Source organism: Lycium ferocissimum, chromosome 1 (assembly GCF_029784015.1).
Source record: "Lycium ferocissimum isolate CSIRO_LF1 chromosome 1, AGI_CSIRO_Lferr_CH_V1, whole genome shotgun sequence".
NCBI classification, from domain to species: domain Eukaryota; kingdom Viridiplantae; phylum Streptophyta; class Magnoliopsida; order Solanales; family Solanaceae; genus Lycium; species Lycium ferocissimum.
The window spans coordinates 24,485,624-24,502,800 of record NC_081342.1 but is presented as its reverse complement, the minus strand read 5'-3'; the positions used below and the strand labels follow the sequence as shown (position 1 = coordinate 24,502,800).

Genomic DNA, 17,177 nt, shown 5'->3' with positions numbered 1-17,177 from the left:
CCGTATAAGTGAAACAAAGGGTGTTCGACGTATATAACTATACTTTAGGACACTAGAGTGGAGTAATCGACCCTTGGAACAACTTCAATTGTTAATAAGTTTCAAGACGTGTTTCTTGAGGATTTACCAGATACTTCATTTTCTTTGGAAGTGGATTTTGGCATTGATCCATTGCCAATGACTCAATATACTTAATATGACTTTGTGGAGTTAAAGAGCTAAAAGTAACAGTTACACATTAACTTGAGAGTTTCTTAGAGCGAACGTCTCGCCTTGAGGTGTTTAGTCTCGTTTGTTAAGGGGAAAGTCTTATGTTTTTGAAAAGTATTTTTTCAAAAAGAAAGGGGAAAAGTGACTTATGTCATTGACCAAATTTTGTTGCCTAAATAATATTTCCAATATATTATTGCTTTGACTAACTTTTTAATCTCGAAGTAACTCAATCGTTTGTTTGAATGTTTTTCAAAACTTAAGTACATAATAATTTTTGTTTGACTTGTAATTGAAAAAGTAAACATGTTTTTATACTTTCAGAATTAATTCTTCAAATATCTGAAAACTTCCAAAACTAGTGTTGGAGCTTTTGAAATATTTGAGTTTTAAAAACTTTTAAAAGTATTTTTTACATAATAAAAAAAAAACTAGGTTTACAAATAATATACTGACACCAGCCCCCCTCCTACTTAGTTCAGTCTAAAGATTCTCTTCGTGATTATCGAGAAGTGGCAAAAGAACAATAAAAGGAGTGTGAGATCGGTATGGGTATACGCAAATTTGACTCATCTCTCAACCCATCTGGAAAATGAATTGTGCCTCTATGTTTACGATCTACTAGTTGATTCAAGGCACCGAACTTAGTTGGAAATCCAGAATGACGGCACAACACTAGTCACCATACCTACAAAGATTCCTCTTTGCCACAGATCTACTCCTAAGTAACTTTTTTCCTTCTAATTTAAGTAATTTGAGTTCAAGTTAATTCCTTTCCGGTTTTGTTTTTTCATACCAAGATTTGAATTCAATTTTGATGATCTACTCCTTGATTCAAGATTTCGCTAAAACTGGTTGGAAATTCAAAATTTATGGCACAACACAAGGTGTCATACATCATGAGACCCTCTTTGGCCCAGATCCACTCTAAAAGTAAAATTTTAAACTAATTTAGGTAATTTAAATTCAACTTTTCTATTTTGATTTTCATACGAAGATTCAATGTTGATGATCTAGCAGTTGATTCAAAATTGAGTCGAATCTAAAATGATGGTACAAAACAAGCCGCCATACCTCTGGAGACTTCATTTGTTGTAGATCCATTCCAAAACTGACTTTTTTTTTAATACTAATCTAAGTAATTTGAATTTAAATTAATTTTTTTTTAATCTTGTTTACTCATACTAAGGTCTGAATTCACAAGAGGTAACTAACTAGATCAATCCTTCATTGCTTAAAATTTTGATATGTGATACACTAATTAGGTGTTTGGCCACGCGATATGAAATCATGATTTTGATTTCAAATCAGCGTTTATTTATGCAGTTTGCACAAAATTTTAACTTCAAGTTCATATCATGATTTCAAATCCCAAACTCTCCAAAAATGTATGATTTGGGATTCCAAATCATCATTTTCAATTATTTTAAATGTAAAACTTGACCCATAAGTTTATATTTTGTAAAAAGAAGATCCATAAATTGGTAGATGTATTTACCAATCATTTATATCAAATATTAAAAGATGTGCAAGTTGGTAGTATATTTATAACAAATTTACCATTACCAACCATTTACTAACTGCATTTACTTATACAACTCATATTCAATTTTCGTTTTTATTGAACTAAAGTTCAATCACTTAATGTTGTATTTTTTTAGAAAGGCCTTCTAGTAGCGTATTAATTTTGTTATTATAAACTATGATTTGCTCATTTGGTAAGATTGTATAAGAATTTGAAAAGTTTTGATAGTTTCTTTTAGATCTATAAGAAAAAATATAACTTAAAAAAATTAAATTACATATCCAAATAAAACTTTAACTTCAAATGATCTTAGTTTGAAATCACTGATTTCAAGGGGTAACATATATTTTCAATTAATTTAGAAAGTACATGGCACTAAAAGCTCATAATTGAGAGAAAATGAAAGCCTCTGAAGATGTATTTTTGAAAAATGTAAGACGGACGTGAAGCTGATTTAAAATCCTACACATTGTTTTTCTATCTTTCATGTCCGGCCCGTCTCCCTTTTCTTGGCCTATCTATCCTTCCTCTTTGCCAAATCCCCCCACTGTCTGTCTTCATTCATTTTTTTTTTAATTGTAATTTTGTAATACCAGTGAAGATTTTAACTTTTGTTGAGTATGCCTTTTTATTAACGAAACAAAAGACGTTTCACAAAAAAGTGTTCTTGATTAGGCCTCTTTGTTGTGGGGGTTGGAAAAGCCCTAAATTTTCCAATCTGGGTCATCAAGATTTAGGGTTTTAATCGAAATTTCCCATCTGGGTCATCAAGATTTAGTGTTTTAATGGAAAATTTCCATCTGGGTCATTGAGATTTGGTGTTTTTAATCGAAACCCATATCTGTTTTTTTCCCTCTTTAAACATAGAAAGTAGTGTGTATTGAAGGTGTTATGCTGTATAGATAATTAGTAGTATTAGGGTTTAGATTTTGTGTGTTGATTTAGAAATGGATGGGCGTAGAATATGTGCTAGTCCTCGTCCATGTTCAGGTAAGAGAGTGGTGGCAAAGAAGCGTACACGTGGAGGGGTTGATGAGTTCTTGAATAGCGTCAAGAAGCTACAAAGGAGAGAGATTTCTTCAAAGCGTGACCGTTCTTTCAGTATGAGTGATGCCCAAGAGCGTTTTCGGAACATTCGATTACAGGTTTGTATGGATCTTTTTTCTCAATTCTTGTGTTTTGAATTAATTTTTTGCTTAGAAATTTGGGTTTATGTTGGTTGAGAGGAATTGGGGATGCTAAAACAAGTTAGTTCTTGTGCTTATGACCTAAAATTTGATTAATTCGTGCTTGATATGACCGCGAGAGGCGCTTAGATAGGTTAGTGCAGGGCAATTTACTCTGTTTGTGTCCACTTGAGTGTTTTTATGTGAAGAAATGAGGATTTTGCCAAATGGACTTCTAAGTATATCTTAGAATTGATATAATGCTGTGGTTGATGAAGTGTATGTTCATTGACAATCTTGTCGCCAGACAGGTTTGAATGGATCTTTTTTCTCAATTCTTGGTTTTGAACTAATTTACTGCTTAGATTTTGTATATAGTTAGATTTCATAGATACAATTCTATGAAGTGGGACAGAAAATTGGTTTATCTTGGTTGAGAGGAATTTGGGATACCAAAACAAGTCATTTCTTGAGTTTATGACCTAAAATTTGATTAATTCGTGCTTGATCCTTCGATGGGTGATCCCAAGAGGGGCATAGATAGGTTTATAGTGCAGTTTTTTTTTCCTTCTTGTTGTTTGGGAAAGTAACTCATTCGTTTATTGCCATCTGATTTCTGCTTATATTGTTGGGTCTTGTACTTCGAGTATCTTATTTATTTATGGTAGCTACTGTTTATCATGACTATCTCGCTTTTGTTGCTTCTCGTTTTCATATTGTTTTGTTATGCTTGTCCTTATCTGACCTTTTGTCTTGTTCTCTTTTGAGTCGAGGGTCTTTCGGAAACAGAAAGGTGCGGGTAAGGTCTGCGTGCACTCTACCCTCCCCAGACCCCACATTGTGGGAATTTGCTGGGTATGTTGTTGTTTGTTGTTGTTGTTTGGGAAAGTAACTGTTTGTCTCCACCTGATTGGTTTTATGTGAAGAAATTAGGATTTTGCCAAATAGACTTCTAATATGTTGGAGAATTGATGTAAGGCTGTGGTTGATGAAGTGTATGTTCATTGACAATCTTGTCGCTGAACAGTTGTAAGAGTGGATATAGAAGTAGAGCTAAAAGTTGTTGACCTTCTTTTGGGAAAATGGGGGAAAAAAAAAAAGAAGATATATAGGAAATGCCCCTTGTTTGGACTTTTAATTGGGAAATCCTTGTAGATGATGAAGTGGATGTTCTGTTTGGGTGTTACATGGAAGCTGGAGATAGAAGTGGTTGAGTTGTCACAGATGGCAGTCTTAGGGACTATTCTTTTTGGTGTTTCTGTTGGGACCGAGTTATAGTTCAAACAGAAGTTGAGTGCTTTTGACCTAATGTAGTGGGTTTGATAATTAGTTCTTTATGGTGAATGGGTTGTTCAGTTATTTCTTATGCGTTCTAGTTGTATATAAGAGGTTCTATCTCTTTACAATTATTGAAATTTGGTCTAAACTAAATTCAAACTAAGAAACGGTTATCCTAAGATTTAAGCTGACAATAGTCTTGGACATTGAGGATTAACATGGGTCTCCCTGAATTGGATATGCATGCTGTTTTAAGAACTGCAATTTTCTTTTGAGGTTTCCAGGTCTAACAGTTGAAATCATTTCTTCTGTGTTCAGACAGTTCTAATTAAGTAATTATTCTTAGTTTTTTTTCTTTAAAAAAAAAAAAAAAATTAATGCTGAGAAGTTCCACTTTCTTCCTCATCCTGGATGAATTGCTTTGAACCTTGATATGTCTGTCCTCCAGAAGCTTAATAGAATCTCTCCCAGTTCCTATCTGTTCATGCTGAACATAGCAGGAAGCTGGGTAGGATAGATCCTTAATGTAGGTGAAATAATTTAACCAGCTCATTCCTCTGTCATTGTTGAGAAAACATGGCATGAGTTGCTGTATTGGTGTACTTCAGTGTATATGCTGTAATTTTTGTTGCATCAGATAGGGGTTTGAGTTTTCATGTTCCGTGTTATGGCGGAGCACAAATATAAAGCTCTTTGTTTTACTATGGAATGTCTGTTTTAGGCTTTTAGTACAGCAGTCTTTCCACAAAGTAATACATGAAACAGAGTTATTATTGCTTTGTCAAAGGGATGCATTATTAGAGCAGGTAATACTAGAGAGCTGACAGTTTATATCTAAGTAATAGATGCCTTTTGCACATTTATTCATGGACTTCATGGTGTAAGAAGATTAGTCTTTTGCTGATTACATGTATAATGTTCATTGTCCAGATAGTAGATCCGTTTATGTTATTTGTGATTTGTTCCATCATTAACGTCTGACTAATGTGTAGATTTATTTTTTTAATTCTACCTTTTAGATTCCGGGAATTTAATATTTCCATTACTGAGTTGGCCAAATTCAGTGGGAATTCTCTCTTTTGTGTTTCTAGAATGTGCATGAGTTATAAAGCTGAAGAAAAAAGAACAGCATTTACAGATTGTGGCCTTTGAGGGTTGGTTTATGCGAGAAGAATTTCATTGTTTTTTAAATATATGTATTTTCTTGAAATGATTTACCACATACTAATTGTTGTTTTCTCAAAAAATTAATATTCAGTTAGTTGAAATTCTATTTTTTTACATATCTATCTATTCTTGTTAATTTCATTCTGCTGACACTTTTTTGTAATTTACGTATGATTGTAGGAGGAATATGACACCCATGACCCTAAAGGACATTGTGCCATGGTGCTTCCTTTTCTTAAGAAAAGATCAAAGATAATTGAGATAGTTGCTGCACGTGATATTGTCTTTGCCCTTGCACAATCTGGCATCTGTGCAGCATTTAGTCGAGGTATAGCAAATTGTCGATATCTTTTTCCTGCATATTCCCATTCCCGCTCCTTCTATTTAACACATTTGTGCATGTGCTGTGACTTTAAGTAAATTGATATATATTGTTACTAATAACACAGAGAAAAACGAGAGAATATGCTTTCTGAACGTCAGTCCAGATGAAGTTATACGAAGTTTGTTTTACAATAAAAACAATGACTCGCTCATCACGGTTTCCGTCTATGCATCAGATAATTTCAGTTCCTTGAAATGCAGAACCACAAGGATTGAGTATGTGACACTGACAGCTACTACATCTTGGTTGCTCTCGTTCATTTGTTCTTTTTTATCATGTTCTAATCTGATATAGTTGATGAAATTAGATACATTCGGAGGGGTAAACCAGATGCTGGATTTGCTCTATTTGAGTCTGAATCATTAAAATGGCCTGGTTTTGTGGAGTTTGATGATGTCAATGGAAAAGTACTTACTTACTCTGCCCAGGATAGGTAACTGTGCTGTTATAAAGTCCTGTTTTTAGTGTCAAAGAGACACAGGTCCAATGTTTTTTATTCTTGTAAAGTTGTTTTTGTACTTATGCATACTTTTTCTCTTACGTCAGCATATACAAGGTGTTTGACCTGAAGAACTACACAATGTTATATTCAATCTCGGACAAAAATGTTCAAGAGATTAAAATCAGGTAAACTCGTTACTTTTGCATGTATGGATAGAAACACTTGAATTATTGCATAAGTAATTGTGTGAAAACTTGTCTACATTATTGTCTTGCTCCTTCAGGTGTCATTCCAAGTCAATAAGCTATTGCAATCATTACGTGATCCCGGTTAGGCTACCATATAAATACTTCAGCTAGTATTCAAATTAGCTTTTCTCGTGAATGGCCTAAAGCCTATTACTTATGCACCATTTCTTGTTTGCTTAAGTCGCTGCCATTTTTGAGGTTTTTATGATATCCTCAATCTTGTGTATTGCTCCCTTTCTAATTCTCCGTCTTTCTGTTCTCTTCTCTGTGTCCAGATGTTTCATAAGAGCTTTTGTTTGGTTGTGTAATAGTGTTTTTTAAGATTCTGTTTAGTTGTGGGAACAACATAAATCTTTCAAGATCTCACGTTTGAAAGATTATGACCAAGTGAAGAACGGATGATTTAAGTAATGTGGGTTCATTACACTTAATAAAATTCTGGTCTATTGTGTTAAACAAGTGTATTTTTCATAACTGTGATTTGGCTCGGCAAGACCTGGATATCTTGTCTTATATTTTTTCTTAATCATTTCTCCCTTTTCTTTCAAGCAGCCCAGGAATCATGTTGTTGATATTTATGAAAGCTAGTGGCCATGTGCCTCTGAAGATTCTGTCAATCGAGGACGGTACTGTTCTTAAATCTTTCAACCATCTTCTTCACCGAAACAAGAAGGTGGATTTTATTGAACAGTTTAATGAAAAGCTTCTTGTCAAACAAGAGAATGAGAATCTTCAGATTCTTGATGTGAGTAACTATCTATGTTCCACAGTTCATTTGTGTTTCTTTATCTTTATAATATCTAATGACTAGTGGATGCAGGTACGCAATTCTGAGTTGACAGAAGTTAGCAGGACTGAGTTCATGACCCCCTCAGCATTCATATTTCTGTATGAGAACCAGTTGTTCTTGACATTCAGAAACAGAACAGTAGCTGTTTGGAACTTCCGTGGAGAGCTTGTTACTTCATTTAATGATCACCTTTTATGGCATCCTGATTGCAATACTAACAACATTTACATAACTAGTGATCAGGACCTAATTATTTCATACTGCAAAGCTGATTCTGATGATCCTTTATCTGAAGGAAAAGGTATGTTGGATTTCGAGAATTCCTCAAGTCTTACTTGATGATTGGAAACAACAATACTTCCTTAAATCCATTTTAAGTGAGGGCTGAATTTCATGCTTTTTTAAGAGTAAACTCTTTGAATGGATATTATTGTTACTGCTGCTGCTGTTGTTATTTTTACTTAGCATCATCATTATTGGTTAAGCTATAATGTTTTTTTATTGAAGTTCATTTTTTTTTTTTTTTTTGGTTTTGTTATTATCATCATCGTCTTCAAATATTGGATGATACAGGTCTAAATGGATTGGCATGTTTAGTGAGGATTCATGTATAGCCCACTCCGGCTAGCTTGGAATTGACACATTATTGTTGTTGTTGTTGTTTACTATGGTATAGAAGAGATAATTTGTTTGAAATGTGAAAATAAAGAGGCTTGTCAGAAACATGTACATTGTTTGAAATAACTTATAGTAGTATTAGTTTATATAATTTGTTGGAATTAAAAAAAAAACTTGCTGTTTAATAAAAGAGGCCAGAATTTTGGGACCTACTCCATTTAGAGTAGGTCAATCAAAATGGCAAGAAGTTAATTGGCGTTTGGATTTGGCTATATATCATGATAAATATGATCAATGTGCTGCATGCGTATCCTGTATTACAATTTGCCTCAACATACATTAGTAAGGGAGTAAGTAATCTTGTTATAACCTGGATGGCTGAACTAGTGGGGTTATTTGCAGATTTGATGTTATCTCTACGTTTATTTTTGCTGTTGTGTATTTCTTTTATGGATTTCTGAGTATGAGTATTCTGGTTTGGCAGCGGGATCTATTAATATCAGCAATATTCTGACTGGCAAATGCCTTGCTAAAATAAAAGCAACCAGTGGCAAGGCCACTGATGATTGTAGTGCTAGTTGCAGTGGGCTTGGTGGCAGAAGTTGCAACTCAAAAAAGCGGGTCCAAGCTTCCAGTATTAGGAGCACTGTTGCAGAAGCCCTAGAAGATATTACTGCCCTTTTCTATGACGAAGAGCGCAATGAGATCTATACTGGGAACAGGCTTGGACTGGTCCATGTATGGTCTAACTGACTAATTCTCCTGCTCCCCTGATATGTCTAGATTATTACTGATGGAAGAATGCCTCAGGTAACATTGTACCATTAGTATGGTGTTTTTTAGTCTTGTTAAGGAATGGTTTGCGTTGTGTGATCTCTGTTTACTTTAAACTGGACTGTCTGTTTGTAATGTTGTTGCTTGGGTGATTGCCCATTTAGATGAGGTATTCTAGATGATTCCTAGCGTACTGCTAGTACTTTTGTAACTTAGGGCTGTCTACTGAGGCGTAGGCAGAGCTAGTTAACCAGTAAGTCTCATTTGATTCAGCCGTTCTGATGCTTTAAATGGTTGAGAGCACATTGTAGTGTTTTAACTGAGGCTGCTTGTGGTTTCCTTGAGTGGTGGATGATTTTCGACTTCTCTTTAGTTATAAAGGTTTCTCTCCCTTTATTTGCATATGGTTTTGAATTAGGGAAAATGACCTAATAAGATTATTATGACTTTATATTACAAAATATAAGGATATTTTTTCTTATTCACAAAAAACACCAACTTAATTACAAAACATAACGGATCTGAAAAAAATAAAAGTCCACCTTTCCCTTCCCCTTTTCTTGCCCACCCTTCCCCTCCCCTTCCCCTTTTCCCAGCCGCCACACTTCCATTCCCTTCCCCTTTTCCCAATTTCATTCCATTTTTTCACAAAACAATGGTTGTGAATTTGTGTTTATGGTGAGATTTTCATAGTATATCATGAATTTGCGTTTCCATTTTCAATCATACAAAGAACCTGGAACTCCATTTACGGTGCTGATTTTCCAGATTTTATGCTTCTTTTGGGCAAAATAGTTTCTGGATCTTGTGCAATTTATTGTATTTCAGGCTTTCACTGTCCTGCTTTGCCGATTTTCGGTCATAATTAGGCAGAAAAATATTTGGGTTTTGTTCAAAATTGAATTTTGGAACATGGGTGATAGCTGGCGCACGGTTACTTCATTCTTAGGATTGACTTCATTGTTAGGATTGCCCACATTAAAATTATGACCATTGGCCCTAGCAGGACTTTCCTGATGGGAAATAAGTGAATCAACATTTAGTTTTATGCGTTTGAAAAATTCACATGAAAATAGATGGAGGTCAAAATCAGAGTCATCTAGAGAACGGCCTCATACAGAAAAAAAATTGTAATAAATATTGTTTGAAATTTGTATACAATGTTGTTGTAGTTGTATTAAATTTCGAAAAATCTAAAATGAACTCTTTACAAATTTTATACAGTTATATACAAAATTCATATTATTTCTATACAGTTTTCATACACGAAAAATATGAGAATTCTAAGCCTTGCGCAAGATATACATATTTTATACAGCTTTTATACAAAAAAATGAGCGAAATTTTTAAGCCTTGAATGAGATATACATATTTCATATAGTTTTCAAACATAAAATTATGGGTGAAAATTTTAAACTTTGAGTAAGATATACACATTTCATATATGTTTTGTAAGAAATCTATTGATATGTTTTGTAAACTGAAAAATATCGTCATATTTCGTAGATATACTCTATTCTTATGTACATATAGGTTATTCTCCCTTTTTATTTACCGTAACTCGTTAAGCAATTCGAATTATGAGCCCGGAGTTGCCCTGTCCAAATCGTCGACGATAGAGTTTGCTAAGTTGTGCCTAGGGGTGTCAAATGGGCGGGTTGGGCTGAAATTGGCTCAATCAAAATAGGTTGAGGTAATAAATGAGTTGGGCTAATTAACATTGACTCAAAAGTTACTTGGGCTGTAATGAGTATCACCCAGGCCAACTTGATCCAGTTTTTTTTAAGGGTCTATTTTCTAGAAAAATATTTTTCGTGAAAAATATTTTTAAGGAAAACATATTTTGTGAAAAATAGTTTCTTCATATCAAACACCCCACAAACTTCAAGATATAGGATACAAAAAAAAGTGAATACATAGAAAAAAATAAGAGAAAATGACATACAGTATCTACTTAAGACTCTTTATTACAAAATATATAGATAATTTTCCTTATTTACAAAACATAACGATAATTTAGGAAACATGACAGATTTTCATATATTTTTCGTTTTTTTAGTTTTTTCAGTTTTTTTTTTTTTTAAATTCACATTTTTTTTTTATTTTTCTATAAAAAAAAATTTAATTTTTTTTTATTGCTCAAAAGCTTAAAAAATTACCTCAAATTTTTGTGTATGAAATGTGTATGTGTGAGCGAATTTTTTAATTTTCATACACAATTGTGAGCGAAAACTTTAAGTCTTGAATATTGTATGAAAGTTGTTACAATGTTGTTGTAGTTGTATTAATTTTTCAGAAACCTTATATGAACTTTATATACGAAAAATGTGAATGAAATTCTAAGTCTTGAGCGAGATATACACATTTCATACCATTCTCATACATAAATTTTTTAGCGTAATTTTTAAGCCTTGATCGAGACATACACATTTCATACGTTTTCATACATAAAATTTGAGCAAACTTTTTAAGCTTTGAGCAAGATATACACATTTCATACAAAAAAAAATTTGAGCGATTATTTTAAGTCTTGAGTGTTGTATCAAAGTTGCATACAATGTTGTTGTAGTTGTATTAATTTTACAACAATCTAACATGATCTTTATACACGAAAATGTGAGCGAAATTTTAAGCCTTGAGCGAGATATAAATTTCATATCGTTTTCATACACACAATCTTTTTGAATTTTTTTTGTATCAACGAGATATACACATGTCATACATTTTTCATACTGTTTTCATAAACTAAATTTTGAGCAAACTTTTTAAGCCTTGAGCGAGATACACACGTTTCATACAACTTTCATACATAAATTTTTGAGAGAAATTTTTTTTAAAAATAAAATAAAAAACAAATAATTCTAAAAAAAATATTTTTTTAAAAGCATATTTTGTATAGGATTTGTAACGTTATGTTTTGTAAATAGAAAATTACCGTCATGTTTCGTAAATATTTCTCATTAATATGTATATATACGTACTTTACCCAAAAAATAAAGTAAATCTCAAGTAATAAACTCAAATTTAAGTAAATCTAAAAATAGTTGCTAATTGTAAGTTGGAGATCACTTTAAAATTATATTGGGTTGGGCTAAACGATTTAAATCATCTTGAGCCCAACCCATAAAATTTTGGGCGGATTGGATGGGTCATCATCTTTTGGGCCATATTTGACACCCCTAGTTGCATTTTTTTGCACGGATTGCCCTTCGTTTGGGGTGGTCTTTAAATTTTGCCCCTCAAATTTGTGGTCTTTAAATTTTGCCTACACACTTTAAATTTTGCCTTTCTTTGAGCGAATACATGAAGTTCGGGTTCGAACCCCGCTTGCATAAAATAAAAAAATAATTTCGCAAGGAGATCGGGAGTGTACACAATCTTTAAGAAAAGTTAAAGTTATGCGGATCCGCATAAACAACTTTTAGTTAAACATAACTAACTCTCGGCTTGCAGGGGGCATACAAAATTTAAACTTTGTCTTTAAGGAAACTTTTTTTTTTTTGGTTTAAAGTCTATTTTATTCCATCCAAAAAAAAGACAAAGTTAAAAACCGTACATGGTAAAATTCCTACTCACTAACTTGTATAAGTCAAACTAGGAGCAACTATTACATTAAAAGTTTCAATCAACTACACTTAGCTAGGGATAGCAATTCATACAACTTTCGCCATTTGAAGTTGTTTTGATGTGAATATTAATCTCTCCGCAAAGTCTAAGTATTTTGAAATCTCGAGTAGGTTCCTTTCTCCAAACCAATGCCACTAGCATACCAAAAAAAGTAACAAATATTTGTGTCTAGCAATGTGTGAGATCCATTTGATTTCATTTTGCCGTACCCCCTATTCTTCTGTTTTACCTTTTGTGATGGAGCATTCAAAATAAAGATGGGAAAATCTACGAAGAAATAGTGGCACTTGAATGCCAAATTTAAGTCTATCAACAATTGCTAACTACTTTGTATTGCCGGCAAAGTGTGAATTTGTATCCGGGATGGACATTTGGTTATATTTCCACGTAACTTTGGTTTATATCTTGAAAAAATACATATATATGCTTCAAGGCAAAAGTTTGCCCATAAGGCATAAGTATGCCCCCATCGGCATAAGTTTGGTAAATCAGCTTAACAAGTTTATGCCGATGGGGTATACTTTAAAGGGCAATTGCATAACTTGAAGGAATTATCAAAGTTATCTGGGAGATACTTATGCCAAACTCGATAAGGCATAAATATGCCGGTCCCAGCATAACTTTGCTAATTCCTTCACAAGTGTATGGATGCATAGCGAAATTTAAACTCGCCTTGCGAATTTTTTTTAAAATTTTGACTGTGTGGGGGTTCGAACCCTAAAATGATTTAACGGCGGGCAAAAATTTAAAAATTTCATATATGAAGGGCAGAAAATTTAAAGACCACCCCAAGAAGAGGCAATTCTGCGAATTGCCCCCCTAGTTGTGCGTAAGACTTTGGTTGGGTTGGTTGCAACTGTAATTTTTTGCTATGAGATAGAAGGGAAATCATCCATCTTTCATGACTAAACAAGTTTTATCGGTACTTAAATCAACCCTGAGGTCAGGCTTATCTTTTTTCTCGGTTGTACAATGTGCGAAGTTAAACCAATTGAGGAAGAGAAATGCTACATTGCTTAAGACCATATTTTGACGCTGTACGCTCTCCAAGTTCACCTAGAGTTAAAAATCTACCATTCAAGTAAGTTACATAGTTTTTGCAGTATGTGCTATATATGTCTTTGCTGTTCACTACTTTTTGACTTTAACATTAGCACTCTACTGTCATTCCCTCTGGAAAAGGGTTTAATTTACAATTCTCTTTCGCCCATCCTCCTAAATGTTTATATCTTTTTGTGTCTGAGTTGGTATCGGTATAATTTGTTAAGCATACTGTTCAGTTTTAACACGTTAAACATGATATACTAGCAGTCCAGTTTTGAACCACATAGACAAGTAAGCTACTACCTGCTAAGACGAAATGGTCATAGAGCTGGCAAAGAACGAAAGAAACTGATGTCTACGCTGTCGAAGGGCGGTTTTGGAAACCAGTATTTTCATAGAAATACTGGAGTTTGAATCGTAACATGGGAAAAGTGGTATGAATAGCCGTGACACATAAAGTAATTTCGAATTCATTTTTTTTTTTTTTGGGTCTTATGCTAGGTCATAGATTTGAGCCTTGCGCCAAGCGAATCAACTCTAATATTTAAAGATTGCGGTTAACTTGAGGGTCAATTGAGTTATTAAAGAGAGAATGCATACAATTAAGGTGTGCTCAATGATGTGAGTTGAGAAATATAAGGTCTCGGGTTCAATGATCGGTGGAGGCAAGGAAATGTGCGCAATCTCATCTAGACATAAAAGGGAATACATCAAATATTAAATAAAGGAGCAAAGTTGGTGTTCTCAGTGTTTTCGGAGGCATTTTCGGGGCGGGATGTACTAAAAACGCTCCAGTGCGTAATTGAAAGACATAGATCCATAGGGCGTAAGTCCCGGGCGCAAAAGCGTAAGCCCCGGGCGTAAAGTAAAAGCATACACCCGGACCTTAATTTAATTTTTCCGTTTTAAAAGTATTTTTGCTATAGATTATGATGTTTATTATTGGTGTGATGATATTTATATTTATGATATTTATATTTCATGTTTTCATATTAGTGATTTTTCCTAATATATATAAATACAAAAAGCAATTCTCATAGAAAATAACGTTGTCATAAATAGTCTTTTGAGATGATTATGTTTGAAATTGATAGGATAGAGATTTCATACTACTGTGTTCCTGAAACAACTTTGACCATTTTTTGTCATTGCTCTTATACGTTTTACCCTTCTTCTACTTGAAATATATAAATAAAAATCAGTGCAAATATTAATTTAAGATGGGAAAGACAAATAGATGTAGAGATTGATGATAAAGTAGATGAGCATTTCATTTTAAAGATTATCTAGGCTATTATCATTTTTTATGTTAATTTAGGCTATTATCATTTTTGGCGTTGTTACCTTTCTCAAATAATAATTGTAATAAATGTTTTATATCATTGGTGATTTGTGTGTAGAATTTTCATGAAAATTTTATTTTTGCTTATTTTTTAATAATAATTTTATAAAATTGAAGATACGATTCATAGGACACGTCTCGCCCCGTACGCCGCCTCGATTCGCTTTTTAAAACACCAGGATGTTCTTAGTGATTTACGTTATCGCCCCCTAAGCTAAAAAAAATAAGCGTAGTCTAACTTCGCCCTCGCGCCTCGCTTTTTTAAAACACCGGATGTTCTTGGATGAATAGAGACAAGAAGGAAGGAGATATAGTGGGGTGCTATGGACAAGACATGATTGATTTTTATTTGTAGTGGATCGAATCTTCTGTCTGGGTCTGAAATTATCACCATAAACCACATGGATGGTGGAATGGCAAATTGAAAATTAGGCTTCTTCTACGATACAAATTACTGTTGCTTCAAGATTTACTAAAAAAAGAAGTGGTGGCAATGTATTTGCCTGTGTGTTGTTTTCTTCCAAGTCAAGCTACAGGCCCACCATTCCCATGCAGCTGTCTCTCTATTTGCTTCCATTATTCCTATGGTACTAAAGTCCTCTCTTAAATTTTGATTAGTCTGACATGAATATGTTCTTGTTAGTGGTAGCATAATCCCAAAAAGAGAAAAGAAAATCTGTACAACCACAATAAGCTAAGATTTGACTCTTGAATTTTGGTTACAAATTAGCAATTACTCCCTCCATCTCAAAATATTTGTGACATTTTTTATTTACACGCCCCTTAAGAAAACATTTATAAGGGTAGCATTTTGACTATTTTACTCTCCTAACATATTTCATGTAATCTCTCCTCAATAAATATCTACTCCATCAATGGTGAAACCTCTTAAATGTTGCAAATTAATAAAAGGGTAAAATGAGAAAAAATTAATTTTGTCTTGATTAAATAAAATGATAAATATTTTGAGACGGAGAGAGTAATTGATTTTGCTAAATTATAATGGACAGAGTTATATGATGCTTGTGTCGGTGAAAATTAACAAATATTTAATGAAATAATTAAGGTGCATACATCCGAATACTGTAATTATGAGAAGAAAAAGAGAATCTCAATTAATTAAGATCTATTTTACTTTTGGTTACAATTTGCTCGTACTAAAAGATGTAGCAATTTCCCAAAAAGATCTACTTCAGTAATCAAAAGATTTAGCTTTTATCATTGCGTAAAAGAATCATTCTGTCAAGAGTTGCAAGTTTGCAACTACTCTACCCTCATTCTTACGTTGGACTTTCTCTTCCCCCAAATCTTCATTTTTTTTTTTTTTACTTAAAAGAATAAAACAAAGTCATTAGTCATTATCGAGGTATCCTTTACATTTCAAAATGCACATTATGCTGCGTGGAACATGAGCCCTTGTATTTGTTTAAACAGAATGCGTCAGTTAGTTACTTAGTTTGACTTCCTTAAGCACTTGCCAAAACACCAAGAGGACTTTTCCTGAGAGATATTTATATGGGTAACCTATTATATGTGTGCCTTTCATCTTTTAATGGACGGTGCAGAAATTAAATGAGGTATCCCCATGGAATTTTGTTACGTCTATTTTGCAAAATACCCAAGAAATTAACAAGCCTTATTTACACACGCAAAGTAGAAAGGATATATGCACTTTGGCTTTCGTTTTATTTTCTTTTTCTTTTTAACAGATACTTAAAAAGAAATTTTGAAAAAAGAAGAAGAAGAATATAAGAGTAGCGGGGTTTTGTACAGAGAAAAAGGAAAAATCAAATTGGGGGAAGAAGAGCGGTCAATAAAATGATAATAATTGTCTCTTGTGTTTAGGTTAAAAATAATTCTTTAAATATATTAAAATTCAGTGTTGGTCCTTTAAATTTGCAAAGTAAGCACTTTTGGTCACTATCCAGCATTTACAAACTTTCGGTGTTAGATTTATTGGAACTGTGACTTACTTTTAACATAAAACACCAACCAAAAAAGTTCTTACAAATCTCAAAAATAACAATGCCACACAAAACACAAAAAAAGATACTAAAAAGTAATGAAAAACTTCACGATTTCCATCTCAAAAGACTGTATCATACTCTAGAAATAGACAAAGATAGTAAAAATTGCACCTCCAAATATAAAAATCTTTGTTTTTCTTCATAGTTTCTGTTAAATTTAACATTAAAGTTTGTTAAATATTTTTGACGAAAAACACAAATGATCATTTTTGACAAATTTAACTAACTAAATAGCTCAACAGTATAATCTAAAAGGATCATTTTAAACCTATCTAAATCATAAGGGACCATTTTTGTCAATTTTTCAAAAGAGGACCACCCACCTAAGTTTGAATTCATAAAGAAAAGTCGTACCTAAGAATAATAAAATAAAGAAAAAGGAAGAGAAGAGAAACAAGCGTTGGATGCAAATAATAAACACATCATCATATAGTGACTGTTGTAGTAATAAGCTTTCCTCGAACGCAATCACCTCTTTTCATCCCCACTCTCCGCTCTCCACTCTCCACTACCCCACCCCCCTTTTACCCCCAA

General features: G+C 33.2%; 1 protein-coding gene across 3 annotated transcripts; it reads left to right on the top strand.

The window, feature by feature from the left end:
- The first annotated feature begins 700 nt into the window (after positions 1-700).
- On the top strand, positions 701-8,951 carry LOC132052912 (uncharacterized). Of its 3 annotated transcripts, none has more exons than XM_059444650.1 (9): positions 701-935; positions 2,726-2,880; positions 5,527-5,674; positions 5,796-5,946; positions 6,039-6,164; positions 6,278-6,358; positions 6,974-7,166; positions 7,242-7,512; positions 8,314-8,951. In XM_059444650.1, exons 2-9 carry the CDS (start codon positions 2,839-2,841, stop codon positions 8,580-8,582), a joined length of 1,281 nt encoding a protein of 426 aa, XP_059300633.1. In that variant the 5' UTR covers positions 701-935; positions 2,726-2,838; the 3' UTR covers positions 8,583-8,951. The 3 variants fall into 3 exon arrangements, with proteins under 3 accessions (XP_059300633.1, XP_059300625.1, XP_059300616.1); XM_059444642.1 differs by having other exon boundaries at positions 2,697-2,880; XM_059444633.1 differs by lacking the exon at positions 701-935 and having other exon boundaries at positions 2,162-2,880.
- Positions 8,952-17,177: the final 8,226 nt, after the last annotated feature.